This window comes from Salvia hispanica, chromosome 2, assembly GCF_023119035.1.
Source record: "Salvia hispanica cultivar TCC Black 2014 chromosome 2, UniMelb_Shisp_WGS_1.0, whole genome shotgun sequence".
Lineage (NCBI taxonomy): Eukaryota > Viridiplantae > Streptophyta > Magnoliopsida > Lamiales > Lamiaceae > Salvia > Salvia hispanica.
This window is the reverse complement of record NC_062966.1, coordinates 20,297,111-20,308,456: the sequence shown is the minus strand read 5'-3', so window position 1 is coordinate 20,308,456 and position 11,346 is coordinate 20,297,111. Positions and strand designations below refer to the sequence as shown.

The following is an 11,346-nucleotide window of genomic DNA, read 5'->3' as shown; positions in this document are numbered from 1 at the left end:
GAGATTAAGAAAACTTGTGTTAGGTGAGTAAGTAAAGAAAGAATAAAGTGAAAAATGAAAAAGATAGAGAGATGAAGAGAGAAAAAAGTAAGAGAGAGTAAAGTAGGTGTGGAAAAATGTGTTGACTTTTACTAAAAAGGGAAATGACTCTATTACTATGGAACGTACCAAAATGGCAAAATGACTCTATTACTATAGAACGGAGGGAGTGACATTTTGTATTTTAGACCCTATATCAAAGGCATATCTCGAAATATTAGATTCAATTACAAAAGCACATTCGACTTGGTGCAGTTCTAAAGGAAAATTTCACACTCTTGATTTGTAGTTATAGTTTTTTTAGGCGAATTACCAAGCATGGATAAAAATGTCAAAGATATATAAATAATTAGTAGTAGTATTTTATAAAGATAAAATCTGATCAAATTTCATAGTTTTAGTATAGATTTACAATCATTCACATACGAATTTTAATACTCCATTTGAGTATAATGCAAGGAGAATGAATTAAAAAATGGAGTAGGATTTATTAATCTGGAATGTGGATGGAGTAAAGAATGTAGGTTGAGTAGGAAAATAATATTTTAGGAATAAAATAGTAGGAAGGGTATAAATGGGAATTGGCGAGACAGTCTGGTTCCCATAATCCACCTCCTCCTTATCTGATTCTGATCTCTCATCAGTCATCACACTGATGACGATGCCGCGAATCCTGATCGCCACTCTCCTTGTCCTCCTCGCACACTCCGCCGCTTCGCACCCCCAATTCAACGAGGCCCCCGCATTCCGCAACGGCAAGTCGTGCTCCCCCAGTCCCACGGAGGTGGTCCACATCGCCATGACCCTGGACTACTCGACCCCTTACCTGCGCGGCTCCATCGCCGCCGTCCTGTCCGTCCTCCAGCACTCCTCCTGCCCGGAGAACACCGTGTTCCACTTCCTGTCCGTCCCCCTCCACCACCCCCTGCTCCGCTCCACCGTGGCCGCCACCTTCCCCTTCCTCCGCTTCCACCTCTACCCCTTCCACCCCTCCGCCGTCCTCCCCCTCATCTCCTCCTCCGTCCGCCACGCCCTGGACCAGCCCCTCAACTACGCCCGCATCTACCTCCCCTCCCTCCTCCCCCGCTCCCTCGCCCGCGTCATCTACCTCGACTCCGACCTCATCCTCGTCGACGACATCGCCCATCTCTGGAACACCAACCTCCACTCGCACGTCCTCGGCGCCCCCCAGTACTGCCACGCCAACTTCACCCACTACTTCACCCCCACATTCTGGTCCACCCCCTCCCTCGGCGCCACCTTCCGCCGCCGCACGCCCTGCTACTTCAACACCGGCGTCATGGTCATCGACCTCCTCAAGTGGCGCCGCCACGCCTTCACTCAGAAGCTCGAGCACTGGATGAGGATCCAGAAGCGCTACCGAATCTACGACCTCGGCTCCCTCCCGCCCTTCCTCCTCGTCTTCGCCGGAGACGTCGCCCCCGTCGACCACCGCTGGAACCAGCACGGCCTCGGCGGCGACAATCTGCGGGGGCTATGCCGGGACCTCCACCCCGGCCCGGTCAGCCTGCTGCACTGGAGCGGCAAGGGGAAGCCGTGGCTCAGGCTCGACGCCAAGAGGGCTTGTACCTTGGATTATCTGTGGGCCCCATATGATCTCTTTAAACACCAGATGCTGATCTCCGATAGCTGAGCCTGAGTTGGAGACTGTGAAATTGGGAGCCCAGAGAGGGGTAGTTTCGGAATGCGTGAAATGGAATTCTGCCTCCTGCCTCCACATTTGTTTTTATTTTCTTCTGGGCTTTTGTTCTTGGACTATTGGTCAAGCTAGAATCTGCGCCGTGGTTGTGGTTGTGGCATTGCGTGAATGATGTGGTATGGCTTGGATTAGGACACTCAACACTCAACACTCAACCATTTCTACACATTCTGTATATACGGCTCTAGGACAAGTGTTTCTACCTTTTGTGTTCCTTGAGTTCAATCTTTATCAAATTTTATGAATAATTGTGATTATTTTAATATTCCATCCATCTCTAAAGATAGAAACTTTTTTGTTGACATCAATTTTCAACTAACACATCTTTCTTTTTATTTATTTTCTTATTTTTTTAATTTTGTTTTAAAATTTGTTTTATTATGAAAGTTTTTGTGTAGGAGGAGGGAGTACTTATTTTATTGGTGTTTAGGTGGTGGACTACTAATATTATCTGTATTAAATACTCCTATCTGCTATTCTCTATAATTTATTCCATCTCGTGACTTTTGTTACTATCTTCTATTACTAATATCTTTAGTTTGTTTATTGCCTACCCTATTTATTGGATTTGGGGTGTCGGTCGGGGTCGTTTTCGTAATTGGACATTGCTTCGTCTAATTAACTACTACTCCACAAACTTAATCTGTTATTTGATCTGACTTAAGAAAATGATATTGATAATACTGCCTTGTCACATAAAATTGTTCTTTATTTTTCTTAGTTGTCCACAAGACATTTTCTAAAATTTTGAAACTTTTTTCTCTTGATGAGGAGGGACCCGATCTCTGCTTACAGTAAAATATTTTAATTACTTTTTCTTTCTTTTCTATCTTACTTTATTATTTGTGCATTAAAATTTGTGCCCAACAAAAAGTTCATAATCTTGTGGGACAGAAATAGTAGTAGTAGTATTTATTAGTGGATGATTATGATGAGGTTGCTTAAATTTTAAATTCGAAAATTAGTACTCCCTCCGTCCCATTGAAGATGACCCACTTTCCTTTTTGGTTTGTCCCAACTAAGATGACTCATTACTTAAAATGGAAACACCTTTATCTCTACTTTACTCTCTCCTCTTAACACACAAAATATAACTGCATAAAATCTCGTGCCACCCAAGAAATGGGTTATCTTCCTTGGGACGGAGGGAGTATAACAATTGGAATTTAAGTAAAACCATGTTGAATTGCTAATTTCCAAATCGAGAGAGCTCAGATTATATTAAGTACCATCAAAAAGTTCTACCTTGGGATAATTAATCCACGTAGTTGTTGGGTACATATCCATCCCACATCGAATGAGCGAAAAAAGTTGGAAGGTGTATATAATCCTGTCCAACCCCAATTAGTTTGAAGTCTTTTGGAAGTGACTGAAAATAAATCCGTGCGAGCTTGACTCAAAACAGACAATACCAAACTAATATTGCAGTCGACGATCAGTAGTTAAGGTTTAAAAGTTGGAAAACGATTGAAATGTGTGTGAGAGAGAGAATGCCTGAGTGCGAGGAGTTGAGAATCGCAATGAAATGTAGTGAAGAATTTAATTTTGGGTGTTAGAGAAGGTGTCCACATTCCACTTTACAAATCGTGAGGTATTGTATGTTGGTATCCGGTTCCCGTCCACCATTTTCTCGCATCAAAGCTGCTTTGACAGTTGACACACATTAATTAGTTTTGCTGTGTGGGGTTCCATTTATGCTCTCAACAACTTGGACCTCAATTTCTCACGTATCCATTCGACATAAAACATACTCCTAACTTATTTACAAAATACTACATTCAACGATTCACCTTCACCACTTACTCTTAGATCTAGGAAGGATGATGTTGAGACGTGAATATCAGTTTTGCGAATTCGAAAGTTAAGGATTCTTTAGTATTCCCTATTAGTTATGGTCTTTTGATTGTTAGAAAGTAATGCTGTTAGAGATTATAATTTCTATAAAAATAATTCTTAGAAATTAGATTAAATTTTTATAAATTTTCAAAGATACAGAATTTTAAAAAAATAGAAATCACATTATTTTGCCTGATAGAGTTCTGCAACCAAATAGAAATATACTTGTTGAATCTAATAACCTGTTATTTTCCAGTAATGTTTTTTAATTGGGCCTAAGATTGAAGTGATGGAGAAAGGCCCGTAAGTAGTTGGGCCTGAAGAAATAGTTTCTTAATGGGCTGAAAGAATGGAAGAGCCCACTAATATGAAGCTAGAAGTAGCCCAAATGAAAAATCACAATGTGAAATTTATTCTGCTGTTCTTGTTAGTATTTTATCAGTGTAACTAAAACCATTAATGAAATTAGTAATCCTGATTCCTGATACTTGTTCAATCATGAGATCGTCCACATTGACATATAACATCATAAATCATTTATCTTCAAAATGCAAATAGTATATCAGAATTAGTAATTTATGTGAAAGAAAAGAAAGGGTTCACAGATGCCTTAATTAGTTTTTATTTGCGCATATTTTCGTGTATATTGATAATTTGTTTTACTAATTCATGCAATTGACTTATGATTTGAAATTATAATTGGATCAAACAAAATAGTTATCGACTTGAGATTAATTACAGATATCCGGCAGCCTTAATCCATTTATGTTGTGGGCTGACATGGCCCATTTAAAATCATGTAGTAAATTTAATGTATTGTAATTTCAAATGAAATAATATTATAAAGAAGAACCAACTTCAAATCAACTCGGTTGAATTAAATTAAAATCACTAAACATCGTTCAGAGCAAATAAATTGCACTTTTCCATCATGTGATGGATAATATTCCATCAAAAATTCAAAATATTTGGTCGGTTCCTGCTGAGATCATATCACTAATTTTAAACCAAACTAACGATGATTTGCTGTATTTCTACGAGAAAAATCGAAGACTGTAATGCAGTGACATGCAATATTAAATATGAACATTTAGTAATTAATTAATAGTGATACAGTTAGCATGCAGTCTGTCATGAAGCCATAAACAAGGAGCCTAATTTCACATGAGCTTCCTCTCTCCCAAGCAAAGTGTATCGAAATTCGATATGCAAGTAAGATTACAACTGTATAAACCCCAATTATTAAGTACACAATCACTGACACACTCATTAAATATGTATTCACTTAATTAGCTACTTAAATTACCTCTTAATTACGTTTCCCTTATGAAGGGGTAGAGAAGTTTTCGAAGCAAAAGCTATAAGCTAATTGCCGCGTAGCATGTGAAGTTGATTACTTAGTTCAACATCAAACTGCTCAAAACTTAAGTTAGCCCATGGTTTAATTGTGGTAAAACTAGTGACATTTCGATCAATCACAAAATTATATCAATATTTTTCTCAATTTCACTGTGAAAGTACACATTGCACCCCAACAATCCATGTGGAAAAAGTGATGATCGATTAATTCATGTCGGGACATTAATTCGTTAAAACTTACTCTGCTACAAAGTTAAAAGGCGATTTAAAAAAAAGGTAACTATCTAAATATATGTTTGGGCATTTCAATTAAAACATAGATTAATGTATAGACGACATAAACTGAATCTACAATAGTTGAGCTTTAATTTTGTGAGTCCAGTGCCAAATACACGATCAGATTATCTCGGCTGGTGGCAGACCAACTTTTGCACAAGAATTAGAATAAATATTTTAACTGAGTATTAACATATGAATTGTCTCATATTGAGAATATAGATTTATAAAAGATCAATTCAACACATTGTGAATCACCTTTAATATCACCCATCGATTCTAGAATGGAATTTTATTAGGGTTTGATAGGGATCGATTCAGATACATTTTAATGAACGAGACCGTATCTAGTTCTTGTCAAACCGCGCCTTCCGCATGCATTAAACTCCTCATATAATAAAATCTGTTTGTAATTTTCTACTTACAGACTATTATAGATGAATGAGAGGCATCAAAAACTATCCAAACTGCCTAAGGCAATTTGCATATTCGTCAAACTCCATTTCAAATATGATCATGTTGAAGAATGGCTGGTATGAACCACGAGTACATCACGTGCTGCCTTATTTTCTTGTCCAGTATAAATTATTTTTTTAATGTATTATTAAAAAGTGCAATTAATAAAGTGAAAATTTTGTGATCAATTAATAATTTCATCCCCACCGCTTTTCCATGATCAGTCTATTGAGTTTCCAACACTTTGGGGCTTAACCCCTCTGTACTCAATTATATATACATACATGTATATGATAATATGAATGCCCATTATGAGCTTGTCCATGCATTATTTGCTCAGCTGGTTTCCCACACTAATCAAAACATTTGGTGCATATATAATTACTAGTCCAATACAAAAAACTGAATCGATTTCTATTATTTGGATATGTTGTGCTCTGCGAGCTTGACACACGAACGTTACTAGTCGACTTTTCGATTTAAGCATTTTTCATATATTCGCAAAGAAAACAAGGTGAATGCGTACGTGTGGGAGACAAAGAAAACCCTTGATCACAATTACCAAGATTGACCCTAGGGTAATTTAAAATTAGGGCTTGTAGAATGGGATGACCTTAGAGAAACGGGAAAAAGCATTATTTATTTGAATTAATCGATCGGTGAATTGGGTTTTGTGCTATCTTTACTTAAAAACAAATATTGAAATTAAAATCAAGATGGGAATAGTAAAAGTGGTCACAGGCTTCTTGGGGCTGTTAAAAATAGTAAAATACTACTAGTTTTGGAAGAGAATATATATAGATGGCTCGACTATTTGTAATTCACGTGGGGGCTTTGACTGTTATTTTGATCCCGTACACATATATTACTTCAAAATTGAAGTGGTTTATGTGAAATAGTAGTATAATATAGTTTCATCACCTTCTAGCTAATTTCATTTGAATGATTACTGATATTATAAGGACTCACGACTCATGACCAATACAATATATGCTCGGTTATTCACGTATAAATTTATCATTTTGAAAAAAAACTTCTCCCAACCCCTAAAAAGTGGAGTATCATATTTTAGAATGCTATACAAATATGATGTTTGATTTCCCATTTGATCATGTCCTCACTAATTTCCACATATTCTTTAGTTGTTCGATTTTTCGCACTATATTGATAAGGGGGGAAACTATATATATACTCCATTTTTAATTATACATTTAAAAGTTCTTTCTATTCCTAGATCACCAAAGAAGAAGTACTTCAATTCTATACTAGTTATATTCTTCAACTTCGAACCTCGTCTTTCACAAAAATATGTCGTACCGACTTTAGTATTTCCCAAATGGGATGAATTTCTATCTATTTGAACACATTCCATAAGAATCTTTTGCAATTTACAAGTATACATGGAATATTATAATATGTCCATGTTCGATTTCCACCAAGTGGAGATATTTGTGCAATTATCCTACCAAATATGTACAACGTTGCTTTAGCTTATTTGGATTTATTTTATTATATTCTAATTAATATGATTATGTTTGAATTTTCATTTGTAAATATCGTCATTGTGAAGACTCTTTTGGGTGAAAATTTTGCAACAAACTACATACTGTACTGGTACAGACGGGTGTGAATTGCATCTATTAGTATGCCTTGAATCTGTATAGTTTGCTGCTAGCCAAACAAGGTCTCACTGGTGAACAATCTGAATACAATCCGTTCTCTGTTTCCTGCTCGTGTACGTAGTCAACACAATGTTGGTGAACCACGTAAATTTGTGTCTCTTTACGTTTCTGTTTGTCTCGATTACACATTGTTTTATTCTGTCACAACAAAATCCGTGATCTATCGCTAAGTAGAATCTTGCGGTGTCCCAACTTAGGCACTTGAGATAGTTGGTCCGACTCCGATCGACATACCTAAAACGGCTATCTATGATTACGACGCCCTTAATTATCCATCTTGCTTTTATTTCAAGTTGACTACCATGATTGTAAGTGAGTGTGATGTCTAGTCAAAAGCAATTTTAGTGAATAATTGTTGTCATCAACCTTGAACAAAAAGTAGTTAAGATGTGGAACACTAAGTAGGACTCAATGGAATTAAGCCCCAGTTGTTTTATTGCCGGTTTAGTTGGTTTCGACATATTAATAAATTCGGAAAATGACGATTTTTATTCTAAAATAGGAAAAAGAGAGTACTCCTATTAAATTAATACGTATATATGATTGGTTCCAAAACGATTAATCATTATCCTATCATCAGCATATTTGCAAATTGCAAGGCAGTTCGCAAATTATGGAAATATGTAGGCTGATTGAATTGCAAGGCCACACATTATGTTGGTGGGTGGAGTCTACGCTGATATTAGGATAAGTGTAGGCTGATTTATAGCTAGTATAAATTAGTGGCCACAAAAAATGTCCATACCTTAAAATGGCAAAGATTCAAGAAGCCAATTGTTTTATGCACATCTTGTCTGACAAAACTGAAAATATTACAACTAATGATCGGAATTTATGATGAGTTTAAATTGTATAAACACCTTATCCGTACTAATTAAGTACTATCTCACACTTCAAATCATGCAACGCTACTTGGGCATTGAGTCACTATCGCATGATTAGAACTCCAATTTGGCACTAGAAAGAAGTACTCTATAATAAAGTTGGAGCTACTTTGTTAGAGTATCAAAACGAAACTAGTTTCGTAATCGTAAATGAATTTTATCGGACTTCAAGATTGAATTAATCTGTTTAAATTGACAAATTAATGACAAAGTCGTGTTTTAATTATTAGTACTACAACTAATCTCTTACATTAGGTCATAAATTTATACTAATTCACCGAGCTATCAATTGAGCATTGAAATTGATATCGAATCATGGGGGAACAAGTTGACCTATTACTAAAATCTACATTCGAGTGAATGAAAAATAAATAAAAAAATCAAAATTTAATCTTGACTTTAATCTACAAATTAAAGCGCCACAAATACACATACCATTTTGCACAAGCAATTAAATAAAACGATTTTCCAATGTCGATAACGCAAGATATGAATATATAAATAATAAAATGAAAGTAGGCAAGGAATCCCAAGTGGAGGTGGGCCCAAGGGAGGAAATGTCCGGTGCGGTAGGGAGCACTGCACGCACTTTTGTACCCCCACAGTTGCTTCTTTACTCGACCAATATCTTAATTCTCAATTTCTTACACCACTATAAATCAACCCCTTCTCTTCAATCAACCAAACCCAACCCAACCCAACCCTCTCTCTCTCTAGCAAGAATTAAAGCAAGAAAATGAAAATGAGCAGCAGCAGCAGCAGCAATAGCAAGAGAAGAATTTCGAGCAGAGGAATTGCAGGAGTGTTGAGAGAGCAAAGAGCTCGACTCTACATCATCCGACGCTGCGTTGTCATGCTGCTTTGCTATCATGATTAATTCATGCCCCTTTTCCTTCTTTTTTTGGTTAATTAGAGTGTAAATAAATAGAGAAGCTAGCTAGCGCCAAAAGAGGGAGACCATATAATTACTTAATCGGCACAGTTTTGGAGTAGTGTAATCTACTAATCTTGATCTTGGCATTTACATATATGTGCCTTGTTGTATACAATTATTATCATCAAATATGAAAGATTGCTTTGATTCATCATTTTGGCTTGCATTTCTTTACTTTATTCATTCTTGCAACTCTAGTCTAATGAGGCGGCTTGTGAAAATCAGTAGATGTGGATCAGATTCAATTCAACAACAAATTATTTATATTTTTTCTTATTTTTGGAGCAGATTAGTTATGTCTGACAAGATGAAGGATGGGTAGCTCAGTTCGTGTGATATTTTTCCTTTTTTTCTTCTTCTGAATTTTTTGGTTTGCAGAAAAAATCCCAAATATGTGTCAGAAGAAAAATAGATTTTTTATTCTTTAAAGTGATAGTAGAATATAATTTATGCAGATCAATCCTCTGAGAAGTGTGCGTTTATGTGTGTCTTCTTATTTTTCGAGTTTAGGGTTGATTCTCATTATTTTTATTTTTTACTTTTTTTTTGTGGACGTGTTAGTTTGATCATTTCTCGACGTCCCTTTTTATGGATTACTAGTATGATTTATAAATATAGGGTGTGTTATTTTTGGAGGGATCGTCCGAATTCATTTACAAATAAAATAATTTTTCACTATTACCGGTAAATTAAGATTTAAATAATGTATATAGATTGAATATTCAAAGAATTACAATCAAAGCACGTAGCTAACTTTTTTTTTTTTTTTACATAAAAAGAGCTTCTTTAATATGGTTATATCACAAATCCGAAGCTCTAAATACCAAGGAATTAAAAATGTCAATTTTTTTAGGTAGAGTAGAAATATCTACAGACATTATTAGCAATATAGCACGTTTTCTCACGAAAATATGTGCTATGAATTTTCTAACACTTCACTGTCACGCTTTAATTCTACTTTAGAAAAATTCTTCAGACTTATTATACATTCCATTTAAAAGTGATTAATTAGATAACCAACAATCCAAAAGGCAAGATTTTAATCATTATTTCTTATGAGTATCCGGTGATATAATATCATAAATTTGTGAGAGCGACTTATACTATGATTGCAAATTCAACCACGCCTTTTCAATCAAAATAGTTTTTGATTAATTAATTCTACTTAGAAAATGTCTTGAAACATTTATATATACATTACAAAAGTGATTAACTAGATAACCAACAATCCAAAAGGCAAGATTTTGGTAATTATTTCTCATGATTATCCTACCATAAATCATTAGAGCGACTTATACTATGATTGCAAATCAAACACGCTTTTTCAATTAAAAATAAATTTTGCTTAACTTTTTCGCAGTCATCCAATAAGCACGTAAAAAAAGAGTGATAATTAATTAAATCTTCTAGATACAAAAATAATCATATGCTTATTCGTCTTTTTTTGGGTGCCTATAGCTTTAGCAACAAAGGCATGCTAATCAACCACTCGATTATAGTACTATTAATTACGAGAGAAAAATCGTTGTTAGGTTTGGCTGTTTTTATTTTAGTTAGTTTGTCCATTACTGATTATTGAATATTATCAGAAACATAAAACGTCTTTTGATGATTGCCTAAACTTACCTTGATTCATGATCATTAGAAACAAATCTCATTTAATTTTTGTTTAATTTTGTTTGTCGGCATCAACAAAGCTATCCAACTAAGCAAAATCAGCCGTGAATATATATGGACGGCAATTATATGTGATTTTAACATAAGTTTTGGACTCATTAGTAAAAATGTCCCAATCTTTGAAAACTATCAATTTGATAATCATTCAATTTGATTTCTAATGACGTGTAATTTTGATACAAAACGAATAGACGAGTTCAAAAGTGTTTTTAAAAAAAAAAAAAAATTTACCCCCAAACAAAATGGATGAAACATACAAACTATGTGAGTTGACATTAAAATTAGGTTTGTTTCATTAAGTGTGTATAATGGAGAGATTTATTTAATCCAAAAGACACGTACATGTGTCTTCGTGTCACGTAATAATAAGATCTTCTGTTAGTATTATTATTTTATCAAATGATAAGAATAATAATAAGGGGTATGTGTAGCTTATAATATCCTAACAAATAAAAAATAAATAGTGATACAAACAAAAAGTGA

The 11,346-nt window shown here is 35.1% G+C and overlaps 2 protein-coding genes across 2 annotated transcripts; both read left to right on the top strand.

Moving 5' to 3' along the window:
- The first annotated feature begins 525 nt into the window (after positions 1-525).
- Positions 526-2,029, top strand: LOC125205832 (probable galacturonosyltransferase-like 3). Its single transcript, XM_048104983.1, has one exon. The coding sequence runs from the start codon at positions 695-697 to the stop codon at positions 1,691-1,693; it is 999 nt and encodes a 332-aa protein (XP_047960940.1). The 5' UTR covers positions 526-694; the 3' UTR covers positions 1,694-2,029.
- Positions 2,030-8,923: 6,894 nt separating this feature from the next.
- Positions 8,924-9,340, top strand: LOC125205838 (small polypeptide DEVIL 4-like). Its single transcript, XM_048104990.1, has one exon. The coding sequence runs from the start codon at positions 8,989-8,991 to the stop codon at positions 9,127-9,129; it is 141 nt and encodes a 46-aa protein (XP_047960947.1). The 5' UTR covers positions 8,924-8,988; the 3' UTR covers positions 9,130-9,340.
- Positions 9,341-11,346: the final 2,006 nt, after the last annotated feature.